This window comes from Bos indicus, chromosome 11, assembly GCF_029378745.1.
Source record: "Bos indicus isolate NIAB-ARS_2022 breed Sahiwal x Tharparkar chromosome 11, NIAB-ARS_B.indTharparkar_mat_pri_1.0, whole genome shotgun sequence".
Classification (NCBI taxonomy): Eukaryota; Metazoa; Chordata; class Mammalia; order Artiodactyla; family Bovidae; genus Bos; species Bos indicus.
The window spans coordinates 10,290,321-10,307,899 of NC_091770.1; the positions used below are offsets into that span (position 1 = coordinate 10,290,321).

The 17,579-nt window shown below is 49.2% G+C and overlaps 1 protein-coding gene across 5 annotated transcripts in view; it reads left to right on the forward strand.

The window, feature by feature from the left end:
* SLC4A5 (solute carrier family 4 member 5) overlaps positions 1-17,579 on the forward strand; it is a 138,034-nt gene that overhangs the window by 89,651 nt on the left and 30,804 nt on the right. For all 5 annotated transcript variants that reach the window (XM_070798418.1, XM_070798420.1, XM_070798419.1 and 2 more), the window contains 10 exons: positions 1,956-2,116; positions 3,017-3,172; positions 3,925-4,020; positions 6,347-6,402; positions 10,844-11,001; positions 11,438-11,525; positions 12,355-12,509; positions 12,864-13,052; positions 14,725-14,899; positions 17,177-17,310. In XM_070798418.1, coding sequence (XP_070654519.1) covers positions 1,956-2,116; positions 3,017-3,172; positions 3,925-4,020; positions 6,347-6,402; positions 10,844-11,001; positions 11,438-11,525; positions 12,355-12,509; positions 12,864-13,052; positions 14,725-14,899; positions 17,177-17,310 — 1,368 coding nt within the window. The remainder of the gene's footprint in view (positions 1-1,955; positions 2,117-3,016; positions 3,173-3,924; positions 4,021-6,346; positions 6,403-10,843; positions 11,002-11,437; positions 11,526-12,354; positions 12,510-12,863; positions 13,053-14,724; positions 14,900-17,176; positions 17,311-17,579) is intronic.

The following is a 17,579-nucleotide window of genomic DNA, read 5'->3' on the forward strand; positions in this document are numbered from 1 at the left end:
ATTTGTGTTTATAGATTTTCACATTGTTATTTATTTAATTGTGGGGCAAAATAGATATAACATAGACTTTACCATTTGAGCCATCTTAAAGTGTACAGTTCAGTGACATTAAGTACATTCCCATTGTTACAGAACCATCACTACCATCCATCTCCTGAACGCCTTCCTCTGGCAAAACTTAAACTCTATTGCCCTTAAACAGCAATTCCTCCACCCCTCTCTCCTCAGCCCCTAGCAACCACCTGTCTCTATGAATTTGACTACTCTATGCCCCTCATATAAGTGGAATCTTACAATATTTGTCCTTTTGTGACTGGCTTATTTCGCTTAGCATAATGTCTTCAAGTTTCATCCATGCTGCAGCATGTGTCAAGATTTCCTTTCATTTTAAAGGCTCAACAATATTCCATTATAGATTAATTTTTTGTTTAGCCTTTTTTTTTCCAACTACAATTTTATTTTATTTTTAAACTTTACAAAATTGTATTAGTTTTGCCAAATCCATATACAATTTACTAGTGTTTGGTGAGAAGTAGGGACTTCATTTTTTTACACTTAGGTTGGTCATCTTTTAATTTTTATCACTGTATTTATTTCTTGGCTGTACTGGGTCTTCATTGCAACACGTGGCCTCTTCATTTTACACCGGCTTCTCTAAATGCAGTGCGTGGTTGTGGGGCATGGGCTTAGTTGCCCATTGGCACATGGGATCTGAATTCCCTGACCAGGGACTGAACCCTGTCCCCTGCACTGGAAAGAGGACTATTAACCACTGGACCACCAGGTAGTCCCTATCGGCCTTTTAAACAACTCCTCCATCAGAACCCAGGCCCCATGGGGGCTCAGGTCTGTTTCTGGGCTGTTGTTTTCTAGATCCCTTTGTCTACATCTGGGCTGGAATTATAATGCTTTAATTACTCAAGGTTTTCAGTAAGTTTTTATATCTGCTAAAGGCATGTCCCATCCCCATTCTTCTTTTTTAGACTTTCCCTAACTATTCTCTGACATTCCCCAACTATCCTCTTTTTCAGAGGAACTTTAGAGTTCGTCACAGCCCAAAAATATTCCCATAGGATTTTGACTGGAATAGTTTGAAGCTACTCAGTAATTTGAGGTCGAAATTGAATAAAACTGAGCGAGCAGGTCTCCGGCCAGGAGCCTTTGCCACCTTGCGGCTCTGCAGGCTGTCCAGTGCTGCCCTCTGCAGAGGAGTCACAGGCCGGTGCCGCCTCTGCCAGTGGCCCAAGGCCTTCCCACGTGGCCCTCCCCCTCAGCCTATGATCCCGAGGCTTCTAGAAAGGACAAATTCTTACACATTTTTGGTTTAATTTCTTTCCTCCCATAAATTACATTTGGATTTTACCCTGAACTTTCAGAACCAAAATCCAAGTGTGATTCATGGAAACCTCAGGCCCTACAGTAGAACTGTGGGGAAATGATCGCCTCTCCCAGCAAACCATACCCTCAAAAGGCAGGCACTGAACACACATGTGACTAGTAGACAGGTAACTAGGATCCAGTGGATGGTTTGTTTTTTAAAGAGCTCCATTATTGCAGGATACCATAAAGTTCCCTTGTTTTAAGTGTATTAATTAAATGATTTTTAGTAAATGTGCAGAGTTGTGCCACCATCACCAAACCCAGTTTTGCAACATATCCAATAAAGCAATTATCCTCCAATTAGAAAATAAATAAAAGGAAAAAAAGAACAGTCTTCACACCCATGTATGGTCATTCTCTGCTGCCATTTTGCCCTCAGCATGCCCTGAGCATGGCCCCATCAGGAGGAGTGAGGGATGAGTCCCCAGGAGACCCTCTGCCTATGAGTAGAGGGCCAATGCCCCCACAATGTGCAGAGCATGACCTGCAAGCCAGCATCCCTCTCCTGAAGAGACCCAGCTGGGGGCTCCTCCTGAGGGCAAAGGCCATGCTGAGCCCCGTCCTTACCTCTACAGGTGGATAAAGTTTGAAGAAAAGGTAGAGGAAGGAGGTGAACGCTGGAGCAAGCCCCACGTGTCCACGCTGTCCTTGCACAGCCTCTTTGAGCTCCGCACCTGCCTGCAGACGGGAACCGTGCTGCTGGATTTGGATGGTGGCTCCTTACCACAGATCATAGGTGAGGCAAAGACTGCTGTGGCCCCCGCAAACCAGGGCAGCATCCCCCTTCCCCTGCCCCATCTCTTGCCCACCCTTGGTCTATGTGGCATGCCCACCTCTGATGCCTGCCTAATTCTGCGGAGACCAGGTTTTGGGTCTGATACTCCCAAAGCAGCGTCACAGTTACTCCTAGTCTCAGATGCCTACAGAGAGGGCAAGATCAGCCTCTGAAATACCATTCAGCAATGGAACGAAACGGAGAGCGCTTCTGAGCCTAGGTGGAGACACCTGTTGCCATGGCAACCTGTTTCTTATCAGGGTAAATGGATCATCACTCATCTTCAGGAAATTAGCTCTCGTTTGATGGAGTGACAAAGGAAGGGAGTAGCTTGCCTCACTGTCCCTAAAACCCCTTGTGAATTTTGTTTTAGCACATTCAGTTTTACCAGATGTATGCTGCCCCAAATACTTTTCTAAAAAGAATTCACACTGGAACTAAAACCATTTGGCATAGTACCTTGTGCTTCTTAGGGTCTTTCATGGTTACAATTTCATTTACTTTCCACAATATTATTGATAGAAAGAGCAGAGAATCCTATACCCATACCTGCATGCACACATGCACCCACAATGCACTCACATGAACCACATCTGCACACATGCACCCACATGCACACACCATGCACCCCCATGCACACACATGCACCAACTCCCACAGACACACACTTTTACATATACGGAGCCTGAAGGTTCATGACTGGTCCACATTTTCAGTTTGTGGCGAAGGTTGGGACTATTTCTACATTCCATGCCTCCTTTAGTTCACTTTTAATCCCACAAATAACAGGTGAAGCTGAAGACCCCCACACCCCTGGTCATTCTGTCCCCCGTGGACAAGGCGTGTTTGTTTCCCACTTAGACGATGTCATTGAGAAGCAAATTGAGGATGGCCTCCTTCGTCCAGAGCTCCGCGAGAGGGTCAGCTACGTCCTCTTGAGGAAACACCGCCACCAAACCACAAAGCCCATCCACCGCTCCTTGGCTGACATTGGAAAGGCGGTCTCCTCCACCAGCAGTGAGTTGGGCCATAACGCTTGTTCCTTCCATGCATCTCAAATCTCCAACCCTCCACCCTTGATGTCCCAGAGCCGAGATGCCCAGACTCTAGCCTCGCTGGACCTGTCAGATAAGTGCAGGAATCAGTACAAAATTGATAATGCTGCTAGCTGAAGAGACTTGAGGAATCTCTGTAGATCAATTATTTTAAAATGGAAAACGTTTAGCCTGCAGCAGGTACATACGCAGCACTTACCCTGCTCCAGGCATGAGTGCTCCCTAGGTGTAAACTCACTTCATCCTCACAAGAGGCCGTGACCAGCTATTGTTCTCATCATCCCCAGAGCGGGAGGCTGAGGCATGGAGAGGTTAAGTTACTTGCCTCAGGTCAAATGATCAGCATGCTGTGGACTAGGTTCCCTAGGCTGAGGCCTGGAGAGGTTAAGTTACTTGCCTCGGGTCAAATGATCAGCATGGTGTGGAATCAGGCCTAAACCTGATGCCTATTTCATCAATTGTGTAGCTATCCCACTTTCAACAGTACAGGTATTTTCTCTAATCACATTCACACTATCCACTTGCTTCAAAAGATTCTGAAAAAAAAACAAGAACAAAATCCAAAACAACCAAACCATCCTTTCTTCCTCGAAGGGGAAGAGATCTGTCTTGCAGCCTAGCTTTATTCAGGTGAAGTGATTGTAAACGAGGACTGTGCTGATGTGCGTCACTGTAGCAAGTCTGCTAGAGTTAAACCCCTTCTGTGCCTCCCAGGTCGAAGCCCAGCCCGGAGCCCCAAGGCCGGCCCGAGCCTACACCACTCCACTGAGGACCTGAGGGTGCGGCAAAGTGCGAATTACGGCCGTCTGTGTGAGTTTCTTCTTTCTCCGCTCGGTGCAGCCCTTTTGTTCTGGCTGGGACTCTGAAGTCAACTTTCACACTTTCATAGCAGAGGAGGTAAAGACCAGGGTCTGTCTAGAATTCTCAGGCGTCAGAAGAAATCTAACATTCACGCCAAACCCTGGGCTGCCCTCATAGTCTAACTTACTACCAAAATTTTCTAAATGATTTTTCCAAAAAATGCAACTCTAAATCAAGTCCTGTCATAATCAATACCCAGTCCCATGCGCTGGGCGTCCTTAACTTGGCCTATGGCTTTGTTTTCACCAAACTAATCATTAATCCTGTTTTTGGTGAGAAGTCTTCCTAGAAACAGAATTTAAAGCAGGCTAGATCTGTCTTGGAACCCAGCTTTTCCTCCAGGACAGTCGGAGAATGTTCTCATCCTGCCTGACAGTCTTGGCCCCCGAAGTGAAACACTGATGGAGCTGCAGCCCCCACGGGGGCCTGGGGGGCACAGCCACAGACCGGACTTTGTCAAGCAGCTTGTCAGGGATGGACAGACGGGTGAGCCGTGAGACAAAAAAAAAAAAAGAGGGAATTTGGGAAGTGCAAAGGAGTATTTTCCTTTAAGCACTTTCACTAAAATGACAAGATACGAACAAGCACAGGTCAGGGCTGCGCCACTGACCAGGCCAGGGGAATGCTTTGAGACCGCAGTGGCGATGTGACCACAGGTGCAGCTGGGCTGTGCCGTGGTCTTTTCTGTCTGTTCTCAGTGACCCCAGGATGTGCTTAGTCTCCCTGGTCTTGGTTATTCCGCAGAGCAGTGCTGGCAGTAGAGGCTGTGAATGGTTTGGCATGAGCCTTCTGCTCATTTATTCACTGTGTATGAAGTCACCCTGTGCCAACGTTGCCATGGTGGGAACCTGGGTAAAAGGCATGAATAAGTGGTTACAGGTTTGTGTGCACACACACCCCCCACCACAAGACGGCACCTGGGAAGGCTCCGAGAGGAAGAGACACTTGCCTGAGTCTTGGAGAATAAATAGAAGTCTTCCAGGAGCATGGTCTTTAGAACAAAGGAAACAGCAGGTGAAGGGAAGGCGCTGTGAAGGGCACCGCATATTCGGGGAAATATAATGATTCCGTTCACCAGGGATGTAGGATGTAAAGGAAAGAGGGTCCAAAGTGAAGAGGGCCTATGTGTCTTGTAAAAGGTCCTGGCCTTTATTCTGAGGGTAATGAGTTCTCCTGAGAAGTCTGATGCGGGCACATATCATGATCAGAAATAAGCTAGAAGAGACTGAATGACTGGGAGCAAGAGATGAGGGCCGTGTTCAGGCAGCAAGAGCGAGAATGGAAAGAGAAAGACGCTGGTGGAATTCAGCAAATGGAGTTGAAGCTGGCTCCAAGGTCTGCTCTGATTGCCCATGAACATGTGGGATAGGGCATTGGGTGATGTAGGGTCTATGCTGCTGCTAAGTCGCTTCAGTCGTGTCCATAGAGGGAGTGATTTGATGGAAGACAATGAGTTTTGTTTCCTAGTGTGTGGAGTCTGAAGTGCCAGGCAGGGCTGCTCAGAGAAATCTGGAGCTTAGGGGAGAGATCTGGGCTGGAGACATAACCTGGGCACCCCCGGCACAAATGTGGATGGGGAAGAAACAGAAATGGATGGGATTGACCGAGGAGGAGGGGGTCAGGGCTCTGAAGGGTTTGAGTGCAAAGCAAGACCCTGAGAAAAGCCCAGACTGAGAGGATCCTGGATGGAAATAAAGGAAAGCAGAGTCTGGCAGTACAGGGACTCCAGAGACCACAGTAAGCCTGAGGGGGCTCGCTGGATTTGGCTGCTGGTGGGAAATGAGAGCTGGCCTTCTCCTGCCTTCATGCAGCAAGGAACTGTCGGCCATGGGGAGCCCCACCTACCTCCCCTCTGCCAGCCCAAATCCCCAGCCCTCTTTAAAGACTCGCATGGGTCATGGCAGAGAGACATGAAACTGCTCTTCTCTCTCCAACAGAGTCGAAGCTTGGTGACGCCTGGCTCCTCACCCAGCAGGGCGTCCGTGTCCCTCCCCACCTGCAGGGCCTGTGCAGATCCCTGGGCAGCGGGCTGGAACCAGGGAGTAGCATATTGAGGAGTGAGAAGGAAGCAGTAGAACCTGGGGTCCAGTAACTCTTCTAAGAAAGCTGCCATTGAAAGGAAGAAAAGAGAGAGGATGCTAGCTGAGAGGGGCTGCAGGATAACGGGGGAGTTTGCTTTGGTTGTGAAGATGGGATGAGCCTGTGTAGAGACCAAGAGAAAGGGATCTGTGAGCACCTGTCTCCCCTGATGGACCTCCTTTTCCTTTTCTCCTAGGTCACGCCCAGAGCAGAAGCATGAACGATATTTCTCTCACCCCAAATACCGACCAGGTAGGAAACCACTGCCCTTGGCTGCAGCGGAGGGCCAGGGCGGGAAGAAGTCTTTGGTTTTAGGGGTGGGGAAACCTATGGGCAAAACTCTAGTCCCATGAAAAAGTGGGGTCCCCAGGAAGGACATAGGTGGGGCTCTGGGCAGCCATAGTGACTGACAATCCATCACTTGGGCTGTGCGCTAGGCCCTGGGGACAGAGAAATGTGATCAGATGAGATGTCAGCTGTCCTTGAACTGGGGATTTATTGAAGAGACTGCCACACAGAGTTTGCCTCCTCTGTGACCCATCCACAAGCACTTTGAATGATGAAGTGGGGACTTGGGTGGGTAGAGAAGCAGTAGGGCCTCCCTATGGAGACATTAATGATAGTGAATCAGCTGGACTGCGCAATGGTATATCTTCTCCTTGGCTGGTGCTGGATAAAGTCAATTCTTGTTTCTCACCAGCTTGGCTGAAAACTTGCTAAGGTCCGTTCAGTTCAGTTGCTCAGTTGTGTTGGACTCTTTGCGACCCCATGAATCGCAGCACGCCAGGCCTCCCTGTCCATCACCATCTCCCAGAGTTCACTCAAACTCACATCCATCGAGTCGGTGATGCCATCCAGCCATCTCATCCTCTGTCGTCCCCTTCTCCTCCTGCCCCCAATCCCTCCCAGCATCAGTCTTTTCCAATGAGTCAACTCTTCGCATGAGGTGGCCAAAGTACTGGAGTTTCAGCTTTAGCCTCATTCCTTCCAAGGAACACCCAGGGCTGATCTCCTTTAGAATGGACTGGTTGGATCTCCTTGCAGTCCAAGGGACTCTCAAGAGTCTTCTCCAACACCACAGTTCAAGAGCATCAATTCTTCAGCGCTCAGCTTTCTTCACAGTCCAACTCTCACATCCATACATGACCACTGGAAAAAACCATAGCCTTAACTAGATGAACCTTTGTTGGCAAAGTAATGTCTCTGCTTTTGAATATGCTATCTAGGTTGGTCATAACTTTCCTTCCAAGGAGTAAGCGTCTTTTAATTTCATGGCTGCAGTCACCATCTGCGGTGATTTTGGAGCCCAAAAAGATAAAGTCTGACACTGTTTCCACTGTTTCCCCTTCCCATGAAGTGATGGGACTGGATGCCATGATCTTCGTTTTCTGAATGTTGAGCTTTAAGCCAACTTTTTCACTCCCCTCTTTGACTTTCATCAAGAGGCTTTTTAGTTCCTCTTCACTTTCTGCCATAAGGGTGGTGTCATCTGCATATCTGAGGTTATTGATATTTCTCCTGGAAATCTTGATTTCAGCTTGTGCTTCTTCCAGCCCAGCATTTCTCATGATGTACTCTGCTATAAGTTAAATAAGCAGGGTGACAATATACAGCCTTGACGTACTCTTTTTCCTATTTGGAACCAGTCTGTTGTTCCACATCCAGTTCTAACTGCTGCTTCCTGACCTGCATACAGGTTTCTCAAGAGGCAGGTCAGGTGGTCTGATATTCCCATCTCTTTCAGAATTTTCCACAGTTTATTGTGATCCACACAATCGAAGGCTTTGGCATAGTCAATAAAGCAGAAATAGATGTTTTTCTGGAACTCTCTTGCTTTTTCCATGATCCAGCAGATGTTGGCAATTTGATCTCTGGTTCCTCTGCCTTTTCTAAAACCAGCTTGAACATCTGGAAGTTCATGGTTCACGTATTGATAAGGTCAGAAGCCCGCAAACAGCTCGGGAGCCCCATGACTATGCCCCTGAGGGAAGCACACAGGAGGCTGCCCTCAGTTCCAAACACGCACACCTCAGAGGCAGAAGGTCTCAAGGTCCCCTTGCCTCTGCCCCCAAAAGGTAGAAAGGAAGGTGAGAAAGGGCATCTGAAATTTGGTACCAACTTCTCAAGGGCTTGGGTGACTTCCAAGGGTTCAAGGCAGCCCCAAGTTTGGGAGTAGGCAAAACAAAAGCATTCCCTCAAGTCAGTGAAGTCAGTGTCTGGATGGCCTTTTGGTGGCCAAAATAGCAAAACAACAATAACAAAATCAACCAACATTTGAGGTCCACATATTGCATGCACTATACCGTGCGGGGCATTTCCTGTGCATCATGAGGGTACTGTGTCATCTTCCCTCTACAGATGAGAGCATAAAAGAGTTAAATAACATGCCCAAGTTCATGCAGCTGAAAGGTGGCGTGGCCATGATTTGATCCAGTCTGACTCTAGAGCCCTTAGTTTGGGACTGGCTTAGGAACGAGTACCCTGGAATATTATTTAGAGAAGAACCCCACTGTACTGTAGTCATGGGCAGACAGTTGAGCCGTGACAAGAAAGCACTGACTAGTGAAAGTTTTTCACAACGTATCTTTTTACTGCCTAAGTGGTGACAAGAATACTATCCACTACATTCCCCAAGCAGAGCTGCCTTTTACTGAAGGACTGGAGCCCAACACCAGGCACCAGCATCCAGTTCTCCTAACCAGTTGTAGGATGCTGCTTCTCAGTGTTTGTAGCAGCAGTTGGCTTGTTGTGGGGACAGCAGTTTTGTACAACAGTGGGTTTCTTCAGGTGCATCTTTTTTTTACCACTCCACGTTGGCCCTGAGTTCCAGTGAGTTCCCAGTGGGCAGAGATGGATTCAAACAGTGTGGCCATGTGCAGTGACTTGGCAGAGCTGGACAAGAGTCCCCCGGGTTTAGGCAGTGGGGCCAGCAGGACCCTGGTTAGACAGGCCCACATCCAGACCATCACCCAGCCAGAACACTCCCATGGTCCCTTGTTGGGGTACTACCACCCCGCCTCCTTACTGGGACCACAGGCCCGGATTTTGCTCCTCTCTGCTCCTGGTTACACGTGTGCTACATGGGCTATCCCAGAGCATTGTGGTTTCAAAACCTTGTTCTCCAGGACATGCCTACCACCGACCTCTCCTCCAGTCCCCTAGAGCTTCTCCCTGCCTGGAGCCCGAGTACATAGAGTTGGCAGGGGCACGGTGGCTGCCCTGGCATGCTCAGCCCTCCATCCTGAAGAACCTGCTTATGAATCAGCTGACAGAGCTTGGGACAAAGGGACCTTTTGAGTCCTGGGGATTCTGGCCTTCCCATTAACACCTGCTGTTGCTTCTTCTTACTACATTAGGGTCCTTCGTGTTGTTGCCTGGGTGGTTATGACAGTTTTACGTTTCTGAGTGGTTTTAAGAGATTATAAGGGTGTAGCCCTTACTCACAGAGCCTCATCGAGTGCTGGTAGGGCCCCAGCCCAGTCTGTATCACGCATTCCATGAGTCAAATCAGGAAATGGCTGTGAGCCCAAAGGGGCAAGACCTGTTGGCCATGCCCATGCCTACAGCTGACCCCTCTTCAGGGACAGAGGAACTTATCTTCACTAAGCTTCTGTGCTCACAGGAGAGACTCCCATCAGGTGAGGAGTGGGTAGCAAAACTGAGGCACCCAAGGATCTCTCTGAAGCACCAGCCTGCTCCTCCTGGGCCCTTTCTTCCTTTGTCAGCTACTGTGGCCTCCCACGAGCCCTGTGCTACCCAAACGCCCCTCCCCACCTCTTTCTCTGAAACTGTCTCTGTCCCTCGCCCACCCCTTGCTACCTAGAGGGAAAGTGATCTGAAGAACTAATGCACCCTAAGATGTTCAAGATGAACAAGAGCATGTACGTGACCACCCCTGGGCGTTTTCTTTGTCTGAGGGGACTCGGGAGGAATAAATGTCTTATTCATAGAATGGAAGTCATAACCACAGAGAGTGGGCAGGGGGTTGTCTCCAGCACCTTTCACATCAGACCCCACTCACTCTGCCTATTTGACCTTTCTGCCCTGAACAGACACCAGCCAGAGGGACTGGCTGGAGGGCACTTCAATAGTCTCAGCTGGAAAAGTTCAGAAGCTATGAGTTTCCTTGGAGGTTCCCTGGGGGTGACTTGGGGGCACCGAAGTCTCCCATAGACTTGGATCCACAGGTACAGGGATTCCCATCAGCCAGAATGCTGGGTGGCAGAGAGAAAACAAAGTCCGTCCACTCTGCCCATCAGGATGGTCTTGTTCCTCCCATAGCCACTAGGGTGAAGGCAAAGACGGAGGGCTGGGCAATGGAGTGTATGAGCCAAGACCCCCATCGGCTTGAGCTGCAGCTGGGGGATGAGACTCGCTGTCCAGCAAGCCTGGCTCTCTTCTCTGACCCCTCAGCTCATACTTCAGTAGAACAAGGAATGTCTTGGGGGGGTCAAGTCATTGCCTGCTCCTTCCCGTCTATGAAAGGCTTAGTTGGTCCCTGGGGTTAACCAACTTTGAGTCTCCTCATCTGCAGGCTGCAGGAGAGTGTTGGGCTATTTCCTTCAGTCTCTAGAGAAACACTGGGAGAATTTTGTAAGGTTAGGCCTTCAGAGTAATCTGAATGAGCTGAGTAAGAGCCAAAACCACTGCATATGAGTACCCATGAGTATCTCATGTCCCCCTCACTGACCAGCGGAAAAACAAATTCATGAAGAAGATCCCCAAGGACTCAGAAGCCTCCAACGTGCTTGTGGGCGAGGTGGACTTCCTGGACCAGCCGTTCATCGCTTTCGTACGTCTCATCCAGTCAGCTATGCTGGGAGGGGTGACCGAGGTGCCTGTGCCTACCAGGTGAGAGCTGTTGACATCCGCCCACCACACCCATCCTCGGGTGGCCGGCTGTCCATGCAGTCAGCCAGCAGTGCTGCTGGAGACACCCCTAAAATGAAGAAGGAAAACTAGGGAACTGGCTGGGGAGGGAGATCTGACTGGGGAAGAGGTACATAGAGTTTATTTAAAATAATCATAAACAAGAAGTAGCCAACAGGTGGGAAGGGGGTTGTTGGGTGAGTTCTGGGACCCCAGGGCATGGTGAGGGTGCCTAGGCAGAAGTGAAGAAGAATGTATCTCCAAAGCAAATATGGGATTCATGGGAGCAAATATGGGAGATGTTTATGGTCAGTTAAAAAGTTGAGAATGGATACTATTTCAGACCAGAAAATCCTTCTCTCCATCTGGTTTTATTTTTCCTTCTCGCTTTTCTCCTCCTCCTCCATCTTCTTTGCAGATTTCTGTTCATACTGCTGGGACCTTCTGGGAGAGCAAAATCCTACAATGAAATTGGCCGTGCCATTGCAACCCTCATGGTGGATGACGTAAGTGCCACAAGAAGCAGGTACTCCTGAATGTCAAGGCTCCTGCATCAAACATTGCGCCTTCATTCATTCACTTATTCAACAGTCACATTTGAGCATCTCCTGTATGCCAGGCCCTGTACAGGTGTGAGGATTATGACAACGAGGGAATAGTTACTGCCCTTTAGGAGCACCAATCAAGTGGGAGACACAGCCTGACAACCCGAGAGTGAACCACATGCCAACTGCCCAGGCAGTCGGGGGGCCCTTCACACACGATGGAGCTTCACAGTTAAGGATGAGCACAAGCTTAGGAGGCAGGCATTCCAGGCAAAGGGAACCAGGGCCACAGCTCAGAGATGGAGAGCTGGATGGGAGTGGTTTGATATAGGCTCAGTGGAAGAGTTTCAAGAGCAGAAGGTGACACCAAAGAGAGGAGCCAGAGCCTGTAGGCAGAGTTGAGAGTTGACCATCTGTGATGGGGAGACTAGGGGAGTTTAGAAACGAGCACAACCAAATCAGATCTGTAAAGTCAGGAAGAACATGCTGGGACAGTGTGGAATGATGCAGCCTGACCCTCCAAAGATGAAGGGCTGGGACGTAAAGCAGTCGAAATGCCTGAGCTCCTTTGATTGGGCTCCACAGGTTTTCTGATGAGCTTGCTCTGTGGGAAACAGAGCAGGAAGGTAACTCAACCCAGGTCAGATGACTGGAATACAGAGACCTGGTTTTCAGGCCCAGAAGGCACCTTTCTTTGAAAGTATATGCAGTGTGCCCCAAGGAGGTGGATGAGATGGGGACGGCAGCAAGGCAGCAGCCCTCTCTCTTCCTACACCTCTCTCCCTGCCAGCTCTTCAGCGATGTGGCCTACAAGGCCCGGAATCGAGAGGATCTGATCGCGGGGATCGATGAGTTTCTGGACGAGGTCATCGTGCTTCCCCCGGGAGAATGGGACCCGAATATCCGAATTGAGCCACCCAAGAAGGTGCCTTCTGCTGACAAGAGGTGTGTGTGAATGAGCGGTGGCAAGCGGGGAAGTGGTCCAGAGGGAGCTTTCAGTCTGTTCCTTTCTTATTTGGGTTTGAAAAAAAGACGTCAACATACATGGGTTTATGCTTTTTTTTATTTCTCTAAAAAAAAAAAAAAATCAGAAGCAAATATGCTGAATGTGTGCATCTATAAAACCCGGGTGACCTGTGAGGGGATATTGCTGGATCCTTTTATGTATTTTTCTCCGTATTTGAAGATATTTGATGATTGTAGCTGAAGAGGTTAAGCCTGATGAGGCCAGTCCTGGGGGTGCTGAGCTCTTCGCAGGACTGGGAGCCCTACTGTCCCCTGTCCCCCTTCTCCTTCCAGGAAGTCTGTGTTCTCCCTGACTGAATTAGGCCAGATGAACGGCTCCGTGGCGGGAGGCGGCGGCGGGGCTGCTGGAGGCGGCGCTGCAGGCGGCGGAGGGGGCGGCGGGGCCGGCGGAGGGAGCGGCGCGGCTGATGGAGAGATGCCAACAGCGCATGAAATCGGGGAAGAGCTGATCTGGACAGGAAGGTGCCCACTCCAGGCCTGCCGGCCACTCCAGCTGTCCTAGATTTCTCTGCTCCTTTTAGGAATCTTCTCCTCCTCAGTCTCCAGCACCCACTCCAGGCCTTGCGGTATCTGAGCGCTGCACGCTTTTCCTCCCCCGCCTGCAAAGCTCCTCCGGGACAAGACAGGAAAAGGGGAAGTGCGCATAAAGTGAAGGAACCCAGACTTTTCTTAGCACACCCTCTGTTAACTGTATTCATTTTCTAGGGCTGCGGAAACACATATCACAGACTAGGTGGCTTAAACAATAGAAATTGATTCTCTCGAAGTTCTAGAGTCTAGAAGTTCCAAATCAAGGTGCCAGCAGGGCCAGGCTGCCTCTGAGATTCTGGGCGGACTCCTTCCCTGACTGTCGCTAGCTTCTGGCGGCAGCCAGCGGTCATTGCTGCTGCTTGCCACTCATCCTGCCTGTGTCCTTGCATGATGCTCTGCCTGTGTTTCTGTCTTCATATGGCATTTTCCTTTTCTTGTGAAGATACCAGTCATATTGGATTAGGGTCTGCCTAATGACTTCATCTTAACTTGATTTCATGTGCAAAGACTCTGCTTCCAAATGAGGTCACATCTACAGGTTAGAATTTTGATACATCTTTTTGGGGGACACAATTCAGTCCATAACAGTACCTTTTGCATTTTTTAACCTTGTTACCTAGTCAAAAAACTTGTTTTAAAAGAAAACAATAGATTTTCCTGGCTTGTTTGGGTTTCTTTGCAAGCTTTTAGAATAACTTCGGTTGATCTGAATTTAGGAAAGGACAGAATCAGTCCTGCAAAGCTATGACTTTGAGAAGGGAGTCATGCTTTATATGCCTTTGGCTGTCTGCCAGCCAGTGTTTCCCAGGTTTACCCACTCCCTACCCTGATCCTTACCCAGGGGACATTCGGCAATTTTCAGAGACATTTTTTGTTTGTCCCAATTGAAGGGGAGATGATACTGTTATCCAGCAGATAGAGACCAAGGATGCTGCTCAATGTCCTCTGATGCACAGTACTGCCCACCCCCACGCGCCCCCCCCCCCCCCCCCCCCCCCCCCCCCCCCCCCGCCATTAACAAAGGATTATCCAGTGGTTCTACTGTATGCTAAACCCTGCTGTATGCTAAACCCTGCTCACTGTGTTCAGAGCTTTGGAGAATAGCGTCCCCAGTAAACACTCTCCCCAAACCTTAAATTTCCCACTTGTTTGTTCCACGAAGTAAATAAAACAGTTTTAAGGTTCAGGATCTGCCCTTGATGAATCTGCTATAAACCAGGATCTCTCCATCTCCTAACGCTGGACACACGTTTACCAAGCACCGAAATCCTGCAGATAATCAGGGACACGAGGAAGATAGCCATCACTGGACCCCAGGATTTTCATTCCCTGTAGAATGTTAGGTCTGCCCCCAAGACATGATCCCATAAGGCCTTCCTTCTCCCGCTCGGGCTGTCTGTGACCACCCTTCCCAGTGGAGATAGTGGGTCTAAGGAGAGAATTCTTCCCTGATGTGAAATGTTCTAGTGAAAAGATCCCTTCCTCCATCCATCCCTAGTCAAGTTCCCTTCCTTGCCACAAGCCCTGCAGGCTCCTGGGAATAGCTCTGCCCCTACACTGGTGTTTGTGGTGAGAAAGCAATCCCTGGGCCTGTCTTGAGCAGGTTCTTCGGTGGCCTGTGTCTTGATGTCAAGAGGAAGCTGCCCTGGTTCCCCAGTGACTTCTACGACGGCTTCCACATTCAGTCCGTCTCTGCCATCCTGTTCATCTACCTCGGCTGCATCACCAACGCGATCACCTTTGGTGGGCTTCTGGGAGATGCCACTGACAATTATCAGGTGTGTGTAAATTGGAGACGTGAGTGCAAATCTCAGAAAAATCCGTTGCCACAAGGTGGTGGTAAGGAGCTACAAGCCATAATCCCAGAACCAAGGTAAGGATTCCATCTACCATTCAGGGTCAGTTCATCACTTTTTGCAATCCTTTACACTTCAAAAAAATAATAATAATAGCAAGCTGACATAATTCAAAAATCTAAAGCTAAATCATATTACTAAAGACCAAATTTAAAGATGATATAAATAGATCAAATGTTTAAGGGGAAATCATCTGCTTTGGTATTTGATATTTTTCCTACCGATGCTTGAATGGATTTAATCATCACAATTAATTGAGTTGCTAATTGTGACCTTCTTCCTGTACTTTTTAAAAAACCTAACCTTAAATTCTTAGCTTGCAGTTAAGATATTTTTAGAAATGTCTATCATGACAATAAGACAGGTCTCCCTGGGGAAAACAGTTCAACAGCGACACTAGCCTGAGACCCAGACAAAGGCCTTCTTAATGGGGGCCTTCAGGATAGCACCACTGGAAAGCTCAGAGCACCAAGGTGAAGACCCATTTTCCTAGATAAACTGAAATGAGTGCGTATCTCCAGCCCACACCACTCTCCTGAGAAGCAGGTTCAATATCCAACTGCCTCCTGGGCATGTCCATATCGCTGCCCCTTGGGATTCCCCAACTCACAGGGCCAACATTGCATCTATTGTCTTCCCTCCAGACCTGATGCTACCCCAGCCAATGAGCAAGACCATGGTTGACCCAGATATTCACACATCATCCTTGACTCATGAATCCGGGGTTCCCCAGTAGGCCTCATGACGTGGTCCTGCTTGCCTCTCAAGCCCCAGATCAGATCAGTCGCTCAGTCGTGTTCGACTCTTTGCGACCCCATGAATCGCAGCACGCCAGGCCTCCCTGTCCATCACCAACTCCCGGAGTTCACTCAGACTCATGTCCATCGAGTCAGTGATGCCATCCAGCCATCTCATCCTCTGTCATCCCCTTCTCCTCCTGCCCCCAATCCCTCCCAGAATCAGAGTCTTTTCCAATGAGTCAACTCTTCACCTGAGGTGGCCAAAGTACTGGAGTTTCAGCTTTAGCATCATTCCTTCCAAAGCCCATCTCCCAGTTATTCCCCTTCTCAGATTTCTGTCCTCACTCATCTGCATTGTTTTCCATCAATCCCGATCATCTTTCAGTTTTTCAAAGCCAGGCTCCCTTTTAGCTCCAGCCTCTGTACACTCTGTTCCCTTTTCCCAGACCACACTCTTTCTCATCACTCCACTTACCCTATGCTGCTGGTCTATTCTCGGCTCAATTTTGGGGTCTCAGCTTCAGTCTGTCTACCTCTTGGGAGGCTTTCCTGACCACCCTTCACTCCTACTGTGTGCTCCTGTGACACCCTTATCTTATCCCAGCTTATCACATTCCTTGGCAGTGGTTCTTAAGAAGAGATGATTTTGACCCCTAGGAGACATTGGGTAACATCTAGAGACAATTTGAGGTATTATAACTGGGAGGTGAGGTGCTACTGTGATGCTAATGAACATCCTACAATGCACAGGGCAGCCCCTCCCACAACAAAGAATGATCTAGCCTGAAATGTAAGTAGTGCTGAAGTTGAGAAACTTCTATATGGAAATTGCCTAGTTACTTGTCTGTATCTCCCACTAGAATGAAGATGTATTTACTTGTTTGCTAATGGGTCCTCAATACCTAGCACAATGCCTGATGCATAGTTGGCCCTTAATGGATTTTGAATGAATGAATGATCTGATCTCTAAAAGCACCTACTAGATCTTTGAATGAAAAAATGACTGGGTAGATGAGTGGGGTGTCCTCTGGAAGTAAAACGGGCATGGGGTACAAGCACAACCATTGGCAGCCCTGTTTTTGAGGCCCTGCTGCTGCTGCTGCTAAGTCGCTTCAGTCAAGTTCGACTCTATATGACCCCATAGACGGCAGCCCATCTGGCTCCTCTGTCCCTGGGATTCTCCAGGCAAGAATACTGGAGTGGGTTGCCATTTCCTTCTCCATTTGAGGCCCTAGAGTGCCAAAAGGAAGTCATATGGGGCCTAGAGTTAGGGAGAGTGACGCTGGCAACTGTGGGAGGTTGCGGAGTCGGAGATGGGGAGCAGAATTTGAGGAGGAGAGGACCTAGGACAAAGGACAAGTGCTGTGGCCTGAGCTCTTGCCAAGATAACTGGGTTCTAGCTTGTTGGAGAGGCCCCTTCTCATGCTTCTATTGAGCCTCACAGTCCTCGTGCCCCCAGGGAGTGATGGAGAGTTTCCTGGGCACTGCCATGGCTGGCTCCTTGTTCTGCCTCTTCTCGGGACAGCCTCTCATCATACTCAGCAGCACGGGACCCATCCTCATCTTTGAGAAGCTCCTCTTCGACTTCAGCAAGTAGGTGCCCTTCCCGCCTCCCCGCCTCCTGCAGATTGCTCCTCACTTGCAGCAGTTATGCGGGGGTTAGGGTAGGGGGGAGCCCTGAGCCCCATTGCCTCTGGAAGGCAGAGGGAAGCAAAGACCTCCAGCCCAGGGCTCTCACCCCGTCTCCCCCCGTGGTTATAATCCATGGGGTGGGGGGGTTGACGGAGTGAGAAGGTACCAAAACTGTTACCTGTAGGAGGCACTGTGAGGCGGTCCATCCTGACTCCCCTCCGCTACCTGCC